Source organism: Perognathus longimembris, chromosome 9 (assembly GCF_023159225.1).
Source record: "Perognathus longimembris pacificus isolate PPM17 chromosome 9, ASM2315922v1, whole genome shotgun sequence".
NCBI lineage: Eukaryota > Metazoa > Chordata > Mammalia > Rodentia > Heteromyidae > Perognathus > Perognathus longimembris.
Window position 1 is genome coordinate 64,077,008 of NC_063169.1, and position 20,783 is coordinate 64,097,790.

At 39.9% G+C, this 20,783-nt stretch overlaps 1 protein-coding gene across 1 annotated transcript in view; it reads right to left on the reverse strand.

The window, feature by feature from the left end:
• The window catches only part of Syne1 (spectrin repeat containing nuclear envelope protein 1), a 367,506-nt gene that overhangs the window by 290,233 nt on the left and 56,490 nt on the right, over nucleotides 1–20,783 (reverse strand). The window contains 7 exon segments of the mRNA XM_048354307.1: nucleotides 488–538; nucleotides 3,695–3,804; nucleotides 4,892–5,088; nucleotides 8,987–9,165; nucleotides 10,154–10,246; nucleotides 14,903–14,986; nucleotides 19,087–19,182. Coding sequence (XP_048210264.1) covers nucleotides 488–538; nucleotides 3,695–3,804; nucleotides 4,892–5,088; nucleotides 8,987–9,165; nucleotides 10,154–10,246; nucleotides 14,903–14,986; nucleotides 19,087–19,182 — 810 coding nt within the window.

A 20,783-nucleotide genomic window follows, 5' to 3' on the forward strand; every position in this document is an offset into this window, starting at 1 on the left:
CTCTATAGATTATTAATTTCATTAAGCCATGTGGCTCAATATTGAACAAAAGAGATGTGTGGAAATTCAGACTGACAAAACTGTCCAACACTTCCCTTTTCCAAAGACTTTCTGCTGAATATTTTTAAGATACAAAGATAAGCCTTTAACTGCTTTTTAAAAATTTTTCGTGTTCCATTTTAAGAAACCAAATTCAGTTACCATAAGCTTTTTTTATTATTAGTGTAGTTATATGTTAAAAGGAAATGAAAACTCCTCACTTGATTACAGATTAGTGGGCAAATCCACGAGAGTGGCTTCAACTACTGCTGACATTTAGTAATACACACGTGTGTTATTTTTTTTCTCTGTTAGACATAAAGGAACATGGTTAAGGTATTATTAGAAATGTGTTCATCGGATGCATACATGCAGAGGAATGGCTGGTGAGCTACAGAATGTAAGATACTTGAGACAGTTCGCTCATTCCAGATTGTTTGAATCTTACCTGAAAACTTTGGATACAATATGCAAAGGATGAGAGAACTGGAAGTATTTCCTAACACAAAAAGATAATATATAGAAACACAATATAAATCAGGGACAAAAAAAGGTATACAGGGGATAAGACGGAATTCAGTGGGCAGACATCTGTTTATAGACAAATAAGCAATTATTTTATCTCCCTTGGCTTTTTTTTCTCAAGGCTGGGGCTCTAGCACTTGTGGTATACCTCTATCTCCAATTTTTTGTTTATTGTTTTTTGCTGGTTAATTGAAAAATAAGAGTCTCATTGACGTTTTTGCCTGCACTGAATTTGAACTTCAACCCTCAGATCTCAGCCTCCTGAATAGCTAAGACTACAATTGTGGCCCACTAGCATAAAACATTCAATATGTCAACATATTTCAAGTTCAAATAGTCATGTGAGGGACTATATAGTTGGTAGATGTGTTTTGAAATAAAATTAAACATTTTAGAAGAAGAACTATGTTACTAAAGCATGCAAACCCTTGTCTTTCCCCTATAAATGCACTACCAGCTTATACCCAAGAAATATCTTAAGAGAAAAAGCTCATTCATTATAATCTATTGCCAGTAAGAAGAATATATTCAAAACGGAGCGCATAATATTTTCAAGTGAAGGATATGGATATCAAAAACATGTGGAAAAATCAATACCTAATAGATAGTTTATTCCTAGATGTTCAAGAATGAACAAAGAAATGGCTCATAACTGAGACTGCATGTTTTGAGCAGATGGTACATAATATATAAATATATGTGGTCTATAAATTCTTGAAAATTCATCAAATGAAGTTTGGGACCATCCACCACACACATAAGCCTTACATCATAAAAAATTATTTTATCTATTTATTTTTTTTTGGTGGGGGGGGCAGTCCTGGGCCTTGGACTCAGGGCCTGAGCACCGTCCCTGGCTTCTTCCCACTCAAGGCTAGCACTCTGCCACCTGAGCCACAGCGCCCCTTCTGGCCGTTTTCCATATATGTGGTGCTGGGGAATCGAATCGAGAGCTTCATGTGTAGGAGGCAAGCACTCTTGCCACTAAACCATATTCCCAGCCCATAAAAAGTTATTTTTAATTACTGAAAATATCCAAATTTTGATGCTTATGACTACAATAAATAGTAAAACATATTTCCTTCAGAATTAAATTTGAGAAATCCTGAGGAAGCCAAGTGTTTCTTCTATAGGAAAGAAATGGAGAGATTTGTCTTACACATTTAACATTTCTTTTCTAGACAGTTAATGCTTTGGTAATAAAAACCACTGTATTGAAGTGCTGGAAAGCTTGTGTAAGGAGGCTCCCCGTGCCCCGTGTTAACTTCCTGCTCCTGAGTCTTAATAGAAGCAGCTTCTAGCAACTTCTTTCATTTCTTGATACTTTTTAGAAATACTTGCTTTACAAACAATTGACAAGTGAGTCTAGTGATCCCGGTTTGAGCTTGAACTTTGGAAAGTGACAAAGGAGGCTTCCCCAAAATGATACTTTTTAATGAAACTAGAGAAATTCTGTAGAATATCATGTAAATATAACGGCCTAACTCAAGACAGGTGGTGCCTCTGTGTTACTTAATTATTTCATGAAGTCACTGATAGATCACTAGTAACATCAAATCTGTTTCTACTAGAAAACAATAAAATAGAACAGAATCCCTAATCTTTTTCTTCCTTAGATCTGCTTCTAGTATTCAAAAAAGTACACCTTACAATTTTTGTTTATCTAATTGATTTTCATGGTAATGTCAAAGTGCTCCAAAACTCTGATGGCAACCACAAAGAGAGAGGCACAGATTTTCCATGTGCGATATTCCTGGGGCCATTTTCCTCTACAATGAAGCTGAAATTCAGCAGTGGATCACCCTTCTGTAATTAAAAAATAATTTACAATTTACAAAATAGTAAGAGAATGGAATGTCCATTCTCACTGGGAAACTGGATCCTTTGATATTCTGGCTGGGGCACAAAATGAGGCAAACTCGATAGGCTGACGCTTTACAACATTTCAAAAGCAATGACATTTTGTATGCCCTTTTGACTAGGAATTCTAGTTCTAAGGCTCTTACAGCAAAGTTTTATTACAAGACTGCTCATCTAATATTGTTTGCCACTTGAAAAATTAGAAATTCACAGCAGTTAGATTTGGCTAAGTTCGTGTATATACATATGATATGCTGCATAGTTCTTTATTCATTTTTAAATTTTTTAAAAATATTTTTGGCAGGATTAGGGTTTTGAATTAAAGACTTTCTACTGGCTAGACACATGCTCTCTGATTTGGGCTCCAGCCCCAGGCCTTTTTGCTCTGGTTATTTTATGCCAAGGCTGACCTTGACTGTAATCTTCCTATCAATGCTTCCTTCTGTAGCTGGGATTAGGGATTTTGTCACCCCTTCCAGCTTTATCCTAGATGAGATCTTGGGTATATTATACTCAGGCTAGCCTCCTGCTGTGATCCTCACAATATCAGACTCTGAAACATTAAGGATTTATAGACCTGAACCAATGTACCCAGCTTGCTTAGTTTTTTTCCATGTTAATGGAAAGTAGTATAAAACTTCACAGATACTATGATTCTCTTTTGTTAAAAATGTATTTTAATATATTTTTAAATATTGGGAACAAGTATGTTCATTTTGCCCCTAGGGTAGTTTCTGTCTAGAAGATGAGGTACAGATAAATTTCCTTTGTTCATTTCCATTTTTTAAGAAAATATTAGTGACAATAAACATGTCAAATGAGCATTATGAAACATGTGTGTTAAGGCTTTTTGCTACCATGTTTGCTGTAAATGGATGTCATACAATCTAGAATTTAAATAAGATTTCATAATATCTAGTAGAGTAAGGAGAGTGAAAACGCTATATATAATATGATGCATATAAAATTATTTCAATCCTTAAATGAAAAGAAGGAACTAAAATGGTGATCCTAGCACTGCTATCTTTCCTTAATTGTAATTCATCTTCATTGGATAGCTAATGTTTATCATTAGCAAAGCTCTCTCGGACATATCCAACATATCAACCCGAGAAACATTTCCACTATTCACTTCTCCATTGGATGACATCTGTTCCTTGCTCAGTTGCTATCCAATTAAAATAAAGTCTAATTTAATATCTTTGAAAACAGTACTCATGAAAATCTGAGTTGAGCACACTACCAATATTTAAAGGAAATGTAGAGCTACCTCATCTTCTTGCCCGTCGGCACCCGCATTGTGGGCATCAGGATAATGTTTCAGAAACTGGGCTACATAGGTCATGATGGACTTCTCATCTGGTTTATCCACGTCCACATCTAGAAAGCCAAAGCGCATGTGAACAAATTAACTCTCAATCACTGGATTGTAATAACAGAAGTTTTGAAATCTAGCAATTTACCAAAAAACACGATCCACATTACAGACAGAAAACCAGGCACCAGTAGCTTAGGACTGTAATCCTAGGTACTTAGGAAGCCCAGGTCTAAGGATTGTGGTTCAAAGCCAGCCCAGGCATGAAAATTCAGGAGACTCTTTTCTCCAATTAACTACCAAAAAAAAAAAAAAAGAAAAGAAAAGAAAACCCAGCTGGAAATGCAGCTATGGCTCAGGTGGTATAGTGCTGGCCATGAGCAAAAAAGCTCAGAGACAGCACAAGCCCAAGGACCAGCACACATAAACACACATTTTACATACTATTTATGCTACCTTCATTTACCTCACTGCTAAAGACAAACAAAGGATTAAAGATTTCCTAAGCATGTAGAGGTACTGAAAGTAGGCAGGAGCTGGTATACTCATCCAATACAACAGACTTCAAATAAAACTTACTCCAAAGAGACAAAGAAAGTTACTTCATATTAATAAAGGGGATAATCTATTTCAATGATATAACAAGTATATACATATATATGTATATGTATGTATATATGTATATATGTGCACCATTTGGCTTGACTAATAGCTAACTGACAGCAAGGCATTGAGCGGTTATCAATATTACCATATCTAATGAAAAACCTTTTAAAGCTATGGTCTTAAATTCCTAATGTCCTCTATTGGATTATACAATGTAATTATTTTATCACATCACAATCCTTGTACTTCCAAAACCTTCATTCCACCCTTAGGCACACTAAGACCAGTTCCCATGGCTTTGAACTACAATCTGCTGGTTGCTGGCCATAGATCAAAGCCAAAGCACCACTTGAGGTAATGTTGTCATATTTTGTCCCCAAATATGATGACACATAATATTTATACAGAAAAAAAGTTGGTACCAACGGTATTATTTCTTCCTTCTTTCCTACAGCTTTCTGGCTCAGACAAGTCAGGCCGTGTGTGGGTTTAGTGCATTCGAACACACCACCACCCAGAGCACATGGTAGCAATCACGTAGTGTACCTTCAGGATCCAGCAGCCGCGGAATGCCAAGCTGTGTTTCCGCAATAATGAAAGCGTCCTCCAGATTTTCCCTGTTCGATCTGCTTTTCACCTTCTCCAGGTCCACCAGCTCAGGACGGATGGCATGGATGACTGAATGAAAGGCAAGCCCGCTTCTCCAGCTCCGCCCGAAGTCCTTCAGCTCTATTCCCATCTGCCTTGAGGTCACAAACACAAAACCAATGTCAAACCACTGGTAAGCATAAACACATTCTTCAAGGCCCATCCAAACCCTAATGTTCTTCATTAACGAGGTACACGTTAGTTACTGAACAGGATTAAGGAAAACCATTTTCTAGAGGACGTAAGATAACATGCTGAAATTCACATTAATAATACTTAGAAGTCTCAATATGAGGTCTTCTTTCAGTAATTGAGATGGTCTCTATAATGCAAATGTGGACAGTTATTGAAAGGAAAGCAACTTAGGGGAAAGGATGTGACAAAATGTTAAAAGAAAAATAGTGAAATTATTATCAAAGGTGATCATAACTGAGCATGGGAAATTTTTTGAAGAAATTTCTTACACATTTCTAAGCAACATTGTGTGAAACAGGCAGACATGATTCATAGTAGAATAAAAAGATGATATGTCATATCAAATGCATAATGTGCTGCTACAAGAATGATTTTAACATGATTAAGAACCCACAACTAAGTGCTAAACCTATAAATGTGACTATGTAGTTAGCATGGATACAGGAAACTGGTGGGTTTTTTTTTTTTAAGTTGGTCTCATTAACTTTATAGCTCTATCTCATTAAAGGAAAAAATTACTTAATTAGATTTACCACATTCTCAAACTTTCTGTAAAAAAATATTCTTCTGTGAAAAGTATTAAGTGAAATAACAGAAGCTGGCAAAGGCCCATAAATACAATCTCAATAAACTTAAGATTCACTCTAAAACTTGTTTACCAAAGTATATTCAAATTGTGTAAAATATTGTGAGTTAAAGTAAGCACTTTTTTGGACCTAACCATGGGCTTCCTAAATCAATATTTTTAAGCTACTTTATAGGATACCAGTAATTCTAAAAGATGAATTTTCTCTTCATTTTTTTGGAGATTTTTGTAGTATGGATTTAAAGTCTTGCAATCCATGAAGGTTAAACAGCCTGTCCTTGTTAATTATCTATTCATACATCACCCCTTTGCCTTACTTTTCTACCTATTTTTTTCCTTCCCTCCTATTTCTTCATTTAAATAGGTTTCCAGGTTGGGTGTGATGGACATGTCTGTGACCACAGCTACTCAGGAGATAGAGACATGTTAGAAGTTAATAGTCCAGGTAAGATATTGGCAAGAAACAGCCTCCAAGGCAAACTGAGCACATTTGAGCAGGCCTGTAATTTTGCTGATTGGGATGGTGGGGATAGAACAATAACAATTAAATGCCAGCCTAAGCAAACCTATCTTGAGACCCTACAAGCAAATGTGGCAGAGGAGGAGCTCCTGTAGTAGAATGCCTCTGAATCTACTCATTCCCCAGTAACACGTGTACTCAGGCACACACCATACCACATATGTGCACACATGCACACGTGTACAACTTTTTGTCTCTTTAGGTCAGTTCACATTACTTTTTAACAAAATAAGGCGGGGCATAAAAATTAGCTAATAAATATTTACTAAGTGATTTTAAATGTTTCAATGTATCTTACACATTCTGTTCCTGTTGAAAAAATGTACATATACATATTCATCCATTTGAAGATACACGTGCACTATTCTGATTAGATCAGAGTTTTAAACAAATGTCTCGACTACATGCAATGTATTACTAAAAAGTTTAAGTTCAACCTGCTCATATATAAGCCCAAAATCTTATATATCAGACCCATCACTTCAAGAAATGACAGAATAGCTGGGCACTGGTGGCTCATGCCTGTAATCCTAGCTGCATGGGAACTTTAGATCGGGATGATTGTGATTCAAGGCCATCTTGCCCATACACAAGAGTTCCTATCTCACCTGTGGGACATAGTGTGACACACCTATTATCCCTACTACGCGGTAGGCTGAGATCAAGAGGCTCACAGACCTACACTGAGCAGAAAAGTCCATACACTAAGAAGGTAGATGCAATGGCATGTGCTTGTCATTTAGGCTACAATGGGAAGCAAAATATACGCAAATCATAGCCTGGGCCCATGCGTGGGCAAAAATTAAGATACGATCACAAAAATGACCAGAGCAAAATGGAATGGAAGCAATGGCTTATGTGGTGGCGTGCCTTTCTAGCAACACAAAACCCCAAGTTCAAACTCCAATACTAAAAGAAAAAAATGGTAAAATACATCCGGTATATAAGTGCTTCTGACTTGTATACAACATTTAATTTTGTGCATATAATGAACTTGGTTCAAAAATTCTGAAGAATCTGAAGTCTTTTCTCCATGTCAGAGAAGCCACTGTTTAGAAAGCACACCCTGGGATAGAATTAATTAATCAATGTTCTGTTAGGGACCGTATCTTTGTTCTTATGGAATTTGTGTGGCTGGGATATCCTCTCCTCAAACTTCTGCATACAAAGCAACAAGCATGGGAGTGAGCTTATTGAGGTGCTGATGGCTAAACACCCAGCAGGTCTGAGGTTCTGAATATCTTCACAGACAAGGAGAATATTTGTTTCCAATACACAACCTGCAGACATGACTTTGGGCTGTCCCCAGATCCCTGCACATCATAAAACCCAACACAGTATACGCAGAGCTAAACAAAATGGAGGAAGCTGCACCCTCATTGGGTTTGGGCTCACCTCGAGCTGCCATGTTATGAAATAACCTTCAATCGAGCTTTGGTTAACTGTAATTGAGTGTGGAGCAATGGAAAACTGAACGTCACAGGTCAGTGCTGCAGTGGCGTCATGACCCGGGGATTCATGTATCACCTGTCTTCACCCTGGACCGCTGCTTCTCTTCATGTCCCGTTAAGTTGTAATCAACATCTCTAATGCCCAGTGGGCCAGTGTGCTTGAAAACAAATGGTGCTCCAACCATGTGGGAGGATTCTGACATGTTAATTTCTACTACGCACTCTTAGTTCTTCAGAAACAATTCGGACTCTGTCTGGAATTAGAAAAGCAACCACTCCCACGCTTTCAAAGCGAAGCCAAATTGCAGATGTTGGCTGCACTGATTACATCTTCTCTATGTTTAACTTTTCCTTCCATATCTCCTGCTTCTCCAACATTTTTGAAAATAGAACTCCTTACGTTTAACATTTCAATGTAGCATAATAAGTACTTGTTTACAGCTATTTCTCCATCAGGAGTTAATCAGATTCAGACTAGTGGTAGACAGACAAAATGAGAGAGCAAGTGAGTGATTTTCCATGTCATCTAGGAAGATCAAATGAAAGCAAAACTTGCAAAAACCTGAAACAAAACTTGCCTCTGACCCCCTCAGACCACAAAACACTGTCATGCTCAGCTGAAAATCCCACTGAAATTGGTAGGAGAAGATACTTCTTGAGAATTCTAATTCTCTAGCCCTCATTATAACCAAAGTGTGTACATAGGTAAATTTAGATTTCATCCCCAAAAGTTGACAGCATAAAATCTATTCTATATAAAAGATAAGACCAAAGGGGGCGGGAATTAAATGGCTAGAAAGTTTCAGGAAATAAAATTAGATTTTGCAATGTGGATCTTAATTCATATTATTATGGCACATTTTTCAAATAGTCTTACCAAGAGATAAGTTAGTATAAATATCTGATTTGTTTGGGTAAAGATTACTTACAAGCAGGAGCTCTAAACAATAACTTGATTAACATGAGCCTTCATGTTACTAATCAAAAGTGTTGGGTTGATCGATTTTACTCATCGGGCCTAGTCACACTAATGAAAAACAAATTCATTTTGTCAGACCATTTTCCTAGAGCACTACTGGCAATTTCCTGTTTATATTTTAAATCAAGGAGACAGAAACAAAAGTCAAGCCATTTATTTATTCGAATGTCTCTCCAACCCTCACACGCAGGAGAAGAGACCTAAGTAAAAAACTGACCAGGCATCACAGAATTTCTGATTGCACCAAGCCCTTGATACTTACCTTCCCGCTGTGTACTGCACCCACTTCAGCAGAGCCTTCTTGGCATTTCCTTGGATCCTGGTGGGCACCTTGCGTTTGCTTGGGGGGCTGGCGGTCTCCAGGCTGACCGTGCTGTCCACGGAGGATGTACTGCTGGACAGTGCCTGCAGCTGGGGCAGGTTGCTGGTCAGCTCTTCAATCTGTGGATGAAATTCATCACTGTTCCTCTGCTCCCACCGAGGTGTGCTGTGTCAACTAAGAGAGAATGAGCTAACCATCCCCTGAGAAGTGCAAGGTATTTGCAGGCAGAGTGGGACCTTCTTCCTATCTGCATGTCCCCTTGCCGTCACTAGTTCTGTATACACAGGGCCGTACGTGGTGTGGGCTTCCTGAGTGAGATGGATGCTATGGCTTGGATAAGGTTCCTGTTTGGTGTTTGAAACTTAGTCCTCCATGTGCTGAGACTGGGAAGTGCTGAGAAGGAAAACCCAACTGAAGATCCTTGGGGGAGATACGTTTGGAATAAACTCATGAATTTCTTATGGGATCCTCGTTGGTTCTCATGGGTGGACTGCTATCGAAGTAAGCCTGGTCATTCTCTGTTCTCTGCCTTCCTGCCACACCACACAATCTCTCTGACTTGCGACTATCCCAGTGCGATAGATCATGATGGGATGTGGTCACAGCTCCCTCGTCATTGGTGGTTGAATTTTCCATCACCCAAACAGTGAGCGAATCAACTTCTGCCCTTTATTTAAGTTAAAGAGCCTCAGGTATTTTGTGTTAGCAATGGAAAGCAGACTAAAACTTAAGTAGCACAATGATTCTATAAGAAATGCCAAGTTAACTCTTATCATGTCTGAGAGGATCTTGAGACTTCTCCACAAAAGAAAAAAAAAGCATTTCCTGAGCTTGTACTACAGTTATAGAGTACATTGTACATAGCGTACACAGATATACACTTATACAGTCTATCTCCATAATGAGATTCCTTAGCTGAAGTTCAATGGGATTCAGGTTCTAGGTAACGCATCTTTGTGGGGGAGATGATGATATTCTACTACCAAAAGACTATGTGTACTGTTAATGGTCACCCAAAAGGTATAGCAGAGGAGGGCATCATGAGTCTACCACTCTCTCCCCCATAATTTTACAACTGGTTTGAAAAAAGAAACAGCAGCACTGTACCTGGAAATACAGAATAATGGTCCATACCAGCCCGAGAACGATAGATGGCCTGCCATCAGCTATGTCAGTGCAGTTGATGTTCACTAATTTAATCTGTTAAAAAAGAAACACTCTCCTAGTAATAAGTCAGAATGTTACCTCACTTAACCATGGGATAATTAGGTCTTAGCTACCGAGGTTTGGCTATCCTGTGTCATGGTACATGACAAATCGCAGATGGACTACAAAACAGCAAGCACGTGATTTTGGTGAACATAAATGGATTTCACAGACTTCTTTTGCTTAAAGTTGACAAAGAGAACAAAGCAAGTATATATATATATATGATATATATATATACTTATATAATATATATATATTATCCAGGCAGGGATTAACTAATAAAAACACCAAACAAAATGTGGTTTTCTTTACATTTAGGAATCATGCGGATTTAAAACAAACCATGTGAGTAGTTGAGGAAGAAGCACTTACGTTGCAAGTTGCTACCAAAGAGCCTGAAACTTAGCTTGTCTTTTACCTATAGAAAGCAGGAGTTAAAAAGTCTAAAGTTTATACTAACCGGTGATCCTCTGTACATGGACTGCCATGAAAAACAAAGGGAGAAGATGACATACAGATGCAAATGATTTTTAAAACCAGTGTGATTTGTCCAAAGGGAAACAAACATATTACACTTCGAGCATGGCTCTTTAAAGACAAAGAAAAGCTGAGAAATGGTAAAATAATGGTTATTACCATTGAGTTCTTTATTTAGGAGCAACAGTAACTGTAAAGAACTGTCTTTCTGGGCTGGGGATATAGCCTAGTGGCAAGAGTGCCTGCCTTGGATACACGAGGCCATAGGTTCGATTCCCCAGCACCACATATACAGAAAACGGCCAGAAGCGGCGCTGTGGCTCAAGTGGCAGAGTGCTAGCCTTGAGCGGGAAGAAGCCAGGGACAGTGCTCAAGCCCTGAGTCCAAGGCCCAGGACTGGCCAAAAAAAAAAAAAAAAAAAAAGAACTGTCTTTCTCTGTCAACAGAGACATACCATTTTTTCCAACTATTAAACAGGTTATTTTTTAAACAAGAAGCAAAATGGACTTATATGGTAAATATGTCAATCTCTAAGGGTGCAATCAACCAGTGCTCACCATCCTCAGCACAATTCAGAGAACAGATGATGAACAACTTATACTCCAAGTTCAATCATCGTCGCCAAGATTTCATGACATGTGTTAATAATAATAACAATGGGCTGGGGATATAGCCTAGTGGCAAGAGTGCCTGCCTCGGATACACGAGGCCCTAGGTTCGATTCCCCAGCACCACATATACAGAAAACGGCCAGAAGCGACGCTGTGGCTCAAGTGGCAGAGTGCTAGCCTTGAGTGGGAAGAAGCCAGGGACAGTGCTCAGGCCCTGAGTCCAAGGCCCAGGACTGGCAAAAATAAATAAATAAATAAATAAATAAATAATAACAATGAAGTTTTGTGAAGCATGAAATTTGCAGAATTCATCAAAATTTATTCTGGCCCATTGAATCACCAACTTACTAAAACACAAATAATTGTACAAAGTGTGGTGGTGTCTGTCATTCCAGACATGTGAGAAGGGGAATGCTGGAGGATTGTGGCTCAAGGCCAGATCTGCTCTAAAGATCCGAGACCCTGCTTGAAAAATATCTACTAGCATGATGGAATAGGGAGGAATATGGCTAAGTGCACACCTGCCTAGCAAGAGTGAGGACCAAGGCTCTGACTTCATAGCCTACTAACATACACCAAAGGAAGAGTACATTACTTAAGGTGTACAATCTAAGCTTTGCTTTTCAAGTGTCCTGTTTCATATTCAGCATTTGATTATAAAGTTACAGAGCATATCAATTAATTCATAACAGAGATTAAGAAGAAAATAATCAAATCAATTTTGTTTTTCAGGATTGTGTGCAAATGACAATTGTGTACAAACATCCTAAATTTTCACAAAGTAGAAATAGTTCAATCTAAGAGGCATGCCATTTGGGGAAATGTATTGTCTAGTACACATTGTTTTTTGACTTAGCAACCACATTTCTAGGAAGTAATGTTGAAGATATACCTCCAGCAATAGGGAAGTGCTGGTGAGCCATGGTAGAGACCCACTCCCTAAAATAAACTAAGAACTAAAGTCTCTTGGGATGTTTGAGTTTTGTGTGGTGTGGTGGTGGTGATGGTGGTGGTGGTGGTGGTGGTGTGTGTGTATGAATGTAGCACAACACCAAATAGAATACAATTACAAGTTACCTCTATTACAAATGAATACTACAAACATACCAAAGAAGGACTAGAAACTAACATCAGTATATTTGGAAAATAGGTTTTTGACTTGATACTACACTGCTATATACAGATAGAACTGCACAGATAGTGATCTCCAGTTAGTAATGCTTTGCATGGGTGTATATACTGGAAATTCTTGACCTATTTTATATGTAGATTAGTTTTTTTCCACAAATATATAAATACATTAAAGTGAGAACAGGGACAAAAAAATTATGTAAGGAGAGAATAAATCTCACGGTGTTGTTCTGGAATGGAAGTTATCATTTTAACATAACAATTTATACACACACATGCAAACAGACCTGCAGGACAGGGTAGGTGACTAGAGAGAGAGGACAGCATATATTTGTATGCACTAGTTGGCAAACCTACATATTTTCTAGATGGAAGTGTGGCAAGGGCCTAGGAGCCATGACTGTCTAGTAATCACTAGCAAACCCAAGACTGGACACAGACGACAACTATGTCACCAACAAAAAGAGCGAAGCTTCCTTTGAGAACCAGCTGATTCTGGGACTGGTCTAGGGAGAATGAAAGGCAAGGCTGGGACAACTGTGCTTATACTAAATAAGAAGTGGCCTGGGAGCAGGGAGGCCATGCTGAAGAACAAGAAAGTCAGTGAAAGAGATCTCAGTGCTCAATCTAGAGCAGTGTGAGCAACAATGCTCAATATTTATAATTAACAATTGACTGCATCTTGTAGTATAACACAAAAACAAATGAGCTCAAACTCAAAGAAATAACCAGTTGCGTAAATCAATGGCTGAGTAGGGGGGAAATGTCATCTTTTCCACATAGAATGCCTTTAATAATAAATGAAGATGGAATGAGAGGAATACAAGTTGCCAGTAGAGCAACAGTTCACAAGCATCTATTGGAGGCAACTGGTGAAAGTTTGAAGAAGAGCAAAAAAATTAGACAGTATCGGTCACCTCCTGTAAGTTATTTCTCGACTAGGACAGAAAAAAGCAGTAATAGAAAAAAGGATGACAGATACCAGTTGCTGTGACCTGACCCTGAATTTCACGTATTAGAAGCTCAGTCCTTACATTTCTCTTAACAGAATTGGTAATGAAGCCTCTGGGAGGACAAAGATAAGGTCGGGGTCATATTATGTCATTTGCAGGGAAATGGACGGACCTGGGGAGAATTATGTTAAGTGAAGTAAGTCCATTTCAGAGAGGCAAAGGGCACATGTTTCCTCTCACATAGAAATCAGACACACAATATAAACATCTCTGAAAACATATAGGGGCCAAATGCATATATACATGATCAATCTGACTAAAATATGGGATATACAGGGAAGGATTCCCGCGGTGCAACTCCTCCTTCAGCAATCAAAGGGCGGTGTAACAAAATGAATAACAGGAAGCCGAAACACATTTTGCCTGAGGGGAGGCGGGGTGTCAGGGGAGGGTGGAAGGTGCACTGGGATAAGCAGGGTGGGTGAATACAGCCATGCTATTCAATGCACTTGTGTGGAAAAATTGTCCCAGGTAACTGGAAAGGAGAGATGGGGTTGGGATCGATGGGGAGAATGATGGAGTGAATGGCACTGATCAAGATGCACTGTCTTTATCAACTGACATGAGTTGAAACCCCTTGGTACAATTACTTAAAGATCATTTGTTAAAACGGGGCCCTGAGGTCAAGATAAGGTCATTGGGGTGGGGCCACCATCTATGGGACTGGTGGCTTTGTCAGAAGCTGATGCGAGCTTCTCTATCTCTTCTTGTGACATCTCCTGTTGGGTGGGAGGCAGCGAGATGCAAGTATCGTGCTATGGACTTCCTGGCCTCCAGAACTGTAAGCCAAGTAAACTTCCTTCATGACAGATGATCCAGCCTCAAGTGCTTGTTATAGTCACAGAAAACTGACATGCCCCCACCTCATCATGTGATCCCTGCTAACTTCATCAGTGAAGAACACAGCAGATTCCTCTGCCCACTCATATGGCCCACAGGGAAGGACCCAGCAGGCCTTCCTTGGAGTTCTTGCCAGCAATGCATAGCCTCAGCTAGACTAAGAGAGAACGTCATACAAACCCAGATCCAGAGTCCATCTGCCCAAAGCATCAAAGGTCGTAGAAGAAGAGAAAAGAGAAAAGACTTGCCTTACAAGGCCCATACAAGCAAACGCATGCCGTGAGTTGGATTGAGTCGTGGGCCAAAGGTGTTATGGTTTGGGCTCTCGTGAGCAGTTTCAACTGTAATGTTCATAATTTAATAACAGAATCATATTTATGGAAGTGTTTAAAATTAGAGGAAGGAGAGCACGGTGGTGTGAAATTTCTCTTTTGCAACTGCTTAGTAGATCTAAAAGTATTTTACAGTGGCACTGTCTATCTGTACAGTTCCACATTAATGCCTCCCACAGCCCATCGTGCCAATGCCAGGATGCCCAGGACTTCTTGTTTAAGGAGTTTGGTTTCGCCTCTTACCTTTCTTCCTTCAAGGAACTTGAGGGCGGTGCCGATGTTTGCCATCGCGCGGATGCGCTTCCCGCCACGGCCTTGTTCACAGGGCTGGGGAAAGGAAAGCAGGAATAGGAATGTCCACACATTCGTTTCACTCCTGTGCATGCAACAACACATTTGTTTGAGCCTTTACCTTATATGAAAAGCATGAATCTTCTGATACGTCTTTTCTACCAGACGTTGTATCCCTGAGTTTCATCTATATCATTGCCTTTCACCAGATTTCATTCTTTTTGGCAGCTATAACATGTGCCATTCATATGTTCTCTTTCTATTGTGAACCTGAATTATTTCCAGGACATCTGGTTATGTTCCTTGCTGATAGATGAATTCTTATTCTTCTCACCTTTTCATGCAAGCACGGCTTTTTAGGAGTGCAATATAAAGGAGGAGAATGCTCAGCAAGTGGGAAATGTAAACATTTCCAGCTATAAAGTAATGCCATACCTTTCTTTTCCTCTTTCACTCTTGTTAGTATTCAAAAAGAATCACTTGGTGTAGGCCCTTTTCAACCCTTCAACCATTGATACTGACAGGGACTTAAACATGCTTCTTTAATTAAATATATGGAAAGACACATAATGTTTTCTTTGTGACCTTCACTTCTGTTTTCATTAAGCCTTAATACTCAATGATGTTGACATCACTTCCTTATCTCTGCTTTGTATATTTACTTTCTAATATGTTTTATACTGCTCCTATCCATATTGTTCCTCAAATTGCTGCAACCTTATTGCTCCATGGTTGTATTTTAAACATACTTAATATCTCTCTCTCTCCCTCTCCTTCTCCCTCTCCCTCTGCCCCCACCTCTCTCTCTCTGTTTTTTTGTTCTCTTTTTTTGATCAAAGACCAGAACTCAAACTTGGTAACTAATGCTTTTGATTATTGGCCGATGACTGATGTTCTTCCACTGGAACCACCCCTCCAACTTTAACATATCTCTTTCAACCTTTCACAGAATAAATTGTGAAGGCTGATAAGTGTGCAACTTCTTACATAAACTTACTCCAGAGTGTTTTCAAATATTCATAATTTCACTGTAATTAAAATATAACAATCTTTGATACTCGATATCTTTGTGTCTTATTGACTATTTTTCTAACCCAATGTCTGAAAGATCACAGTGTTTCTAGTGATTGTGCAATTAGTTTCTGGATCACACAGATGATCACACAGTGATTTTCTGTGTAAGCTAGAAGGATCCAATCCTATCTTTCCTCTGTTTTCATTCTACTGGTTGAACGATCTCTCCTTTTCCCCCAGACCTGACAAGTCCCTCTGTCATGCACGAAGGCTTCCGCCATGCTCTCGATCTGCTTCTAGATCTATAGCATTGACCACATGATCAACCCTGTAACAACGCCACACGATCTAAAATAATACCATTGCACTATCTAGTTGGGTGAATGGCTTCATTCAGCTTTCCTTCTCCAGATGCACCCTGACTAAATGAGGAAGATATGCATGTCTTTGTAACTGCCTTATCACATATTTACCTCTATCTCTCTACAGCGTATGCTATCCTGCCTGGTGCAGTTACTCTCGCGTTGAGATTACGAGTTCATGGAGGGCACTGGCCAAATTCTATTTATCTCTGCTTTCCTTGGAGGGTGGAAGGGAATGCCTGTCCATGGGAGGGACTCCTGAAACATCAGCTGTGTGATTAGTAGATGATGCCAGCCCCTCTCAGAGGGGTGAAGTGGGCTCTGACTGTGCACTAGAGGACTACCAGAGTCACCTGGACATCACGCAAGGCCGGGCGATGGGAAGGTTCTCTGAGATTATCCACCTAGTAACTTCTAAGTGGATCTTCTGGCCAAGTCTTCTTCAAAACTATACTTCACAGTTTCAAAACACAGATGAGGAAGATATTTCTATACAGTCCCTAATCTCTGTATTTTTAATGGCAATTACTCATGTTCTTAAAGCACAAAATTAAATTCAGTGGTCCAAAGTCTATGTGTGATTAAAGACATGCCATTATCAATCCACCTAAGGAATTTCAGTTCCACATGTAACATTCATTAGACATTAAAAAAACAAAACAAAAAAACCCACAGGGCTGGGAATATGGCCTAGTGGCAAGAGTGCTTGCTTCCTACAAATGAAGCTCTTGGTTCGATTCCCCAGCACCACGTATATGGAAAACGGCCAGAAGAGGTGCTGTGGCTCAGGTGGCAGAGTGCTAGCCTTGAGCGGGAAGAAGCCAAGGGCAGTGCTCAGGCCCCGAGCCCAAGGCCCAGAACTGGCAAAAAAAAAAAAAAAAAAAAAAAAAAAAAAACCACACAACTCCTAAGAATAATAATTTTAAAATTCCCTAAGGCCTTTGTTAAAATCACAAATATGGAGTCACGTAAGCTACCAAAACAAGTCAGGATATTATATGATACTCCAGCCCTATCCTGAGATGCTGGCAGTAGAGAGGTTGCTGAGCCATCTGGCCACAATTCTCAAGTGATCATGGTCAAAGCCAGATGCTAGGGCTATGAGCAGGCTGATGCTAAGTACAATGTTCCTAATAGAGCTCAGGCCTGGGATAATTATAGACTCTTGACTGGGTTAGCACCCTGGAGGCCACACTTTGTTCAGTCTCCTTTTGGAAGGCTCTCACCCCTTAAAGTGCTCCCCGTCTCCACATGAGCCGGAACCCTAGTGCACATGGGCACAGAATTTACATCACCCTTGCAAAGCATGTCTACAATTTCAAAATAACTGTATTAGTATAATTCAGCAACTGGAAGGACTGTACATAAATTAATAATGAAGGCTAATAAAGAAATTGCTCTCCTGTGTCTCAGTTTCTCTATCTGTCAAGTGAGAATGCCAACAAGTCTTTCTGAAATCCCTTCCAGAACTATGCTTAAGTGGAGTATTGAAGTAAACGTGGAATTGTTTTGTCACAAATATACATTTTCTAAAATAATTTTGCTAAGCAGTTAAATGTTCCTCAAGGTTAATATAGACTGTGAGCCAAGTACAATGGAAAAATATATTTGATACTTAGATAACAGATATACTTTATTCTTTTTCAAGTATAGGGGATGAACTCAGGGCCCACCAATGCTAGGAAAGCATTCTAAGACTGTGCTATACCCTCAACCAATAGATACAACTCTTGAAGGGCTATAGGAAGATTCTACAAACTTTCAGATAAATAGCTTAATTCAAGAAGATGCTTGGTTATTCTAGGAATCAGGTGAGTATACATTTCAATCTAATGCTCTCATATTCTAATGCCTATCCAGTTTATTTAGAAAAAGTATGTGCCAAGAATTTCAAATGGATCATTCATATATATTTAATAAATTTATGAATAAATTAATAATAAATAAATAATAAATCTATAAATATATGCATATACCTAATATACATGTATATACGTATTTGAGAACTCCCTGCACAAAACTAATTGGCTAGTCATGGAAAGGCAAAAATACCCTTGAAAATGCATTGATACAATTACTAATGATGGTCAAGGAATTTTAGAAAAGAATATTGCCTATCTGAGACTTGTATCTACAGCATTCTAAAATAATTCTGAAGGGCTGGGGATGTGGCCTAGTGGCAAGAGAGCTTGCCTCCTATACATGAAGCCCTGGATTCGATTCCCCAGCACCACATACACAGAAAACGGCTAGAAGTGGCGCTGTGGCTCAAGTGGCAGAGTGCTAGCCTTGAGCAAAAGGAAGCCAGGGATAGTGCTCAGGCCCTGAGTCCAAGGCCCAGGACTGGCCAAAAAAAATAATAATCATAATTCTGAAAATAATCTCCAGATGGGCAGCAAACACTTGATGCGGGACAGTTGTTAATTTTGTAATGTTCCTGGTTACCACACAACAGACACCACAGGTAGCCATATGAGGTTACTTGTGACATTCTGGCTCTTACTTCTCAGTTGACTACTATAGAGCAGAGTATTTTCAAACCACTAGGAGTTTGTAGGAACAGGAAAGAAAATTTGCTTCCTAGAGATGACAGGTAGACTAGTAGACATAATAGACAGATAGACAAGTAGACATTTACTACCAACAACCAATCAGAAGAACTTTCTCTCATATGGGCAGCACCCCTGATGCTCCCAATCCCACAATCCCCAAATTCCAGGCAGAAATCACTTGACAAGTACAGTCAGAAGAAATCGTTACCAGCTTCTGCCCAGACAGGACTTCCAGAAGAGCGAGGAGCTTGACGCCATCTTTCATATCTTCAAAAAGATCATCCACCACCATCGGCGGCTTCCGCTGCAAAACCAAATGTTCCTCGTTAGCATTTGAAATGTATAGCAGAAATTCCAGCACTGCGTACCACTCCCCTTTACCTCTCAGATCCTTTATGTTGGATATAATTACCAATTACCCTTTGATAACTTCAAGACAAAAGGAATCCAGCAAAGATGAAAGTCGGTATTTGCCAACCTCATACAAGGTAATGCTTTGGGGTCAAACTTGTGTTGCCCACTGCATTCTAGGAAGAGAGTCATGAGAAGGGTATGGGATAAAAGAAGGAAAAGAGGGCTCCACCAGCCTGCAAGGTGAGAAGCAGAGATCATAGCACTTCCCAAAGCAGGAGGCAATGCAGACCAACTGGAGCAGCCTGGCCACCTCCCTGTGATGAAGGCCCGGCTGGTGCTGCGGCTGCGGGCCACTTGAGCACTCGCCAGGCAGTCCCTGACTCGAGTCCTGAGGGGGAAGTTGCTTCAGGCACGCCATGTCTCAGACTCGGTCTACCCATCCTAAGGGGCTTGGCTACATGCTGTGTCACAGCCTGGCACATCTAGCACACCCACTTTTAGTGCAACACTGAACCCAAAGAAGCAAAAGTACATCAGAGTGGACTGACCAGTGCCCACCATCCCCAAGGGGGGTAACACAGCACGCCAGCGCCCATGCTGGGTTCAGGAGGATCCTCTGGCTTTCATGAGTGCTACCAATGCTCGATACAATTTGAATGTGGGTCTACCATGAAGGGCTCGTTAGAAAGTGAAGAAATAATGATGATAATGCTAGCGGCCACAAGGGGGGGTTGCTCCTAGTGCTGTGATGAGAGAGAGAGAGAGAGAGAGAGAGAGAGAGAGAGAGAGAGAGAGAGAGAGAGAGAGAGAGAGAGAGAGAGAGAGAGAGATCAGTACTGAGGCTTGAACTCAGAGCCTGGGCACTGTCCCTGAGCTGTTTTACTCAAGCCGAGCTCTCTACCATTTGGAGACACAGTGCCACTTCCAGTTTTCTGGTCATTAATTGTAGGTAAGAATTCATGGGCTTTCCTGTCCAGGATAGTTTCAAATTGTGATCCTCAGATCTCAGCAGCTTGAGTACAGAGCTAAAATCCATGCCCAGTGTCTCTCTTCCCCGCCCCCCCCCACAATCACTCTCTCTTCCTTTCCTTTCCTTCCTTTCTTTTTTGAAAATATGGTCTTTTTGGTTTTTTTGTTTTGTTTTTTTTTGTTTTTGTTTTTGGCCAGTCCTGGGCCTTGGACTCAGGGCCTGAGCACTGTCCCTGGCTTCTTCCCGCTCAAGGCTAGCACTCTGCCACTTGAGCCACAGCGCCGCTTCTGGCCGTTTTCTGTATATGTGGTGCTGGGGAATCGAACCTAGGGCCTCGTGTAGCCGAAGCAGGCACTCTTGCCACTAGGCTATATCCCCAGCCCGAAAATATGGTCTTATATAGAAATATTTCAAAACCAAGTGTTTTGTTGAAATTAACTTTCTTCTCTACCCACTGATGTGGTCCATTTATATTTCTCTTAGGACTGCATGAATTATAGATTCTAAATGATGTCATTCTAATTTTAAATATATTTTTCTCTCTTTATGAAATGAACAGCTTGAATACATTTTATCTTCAT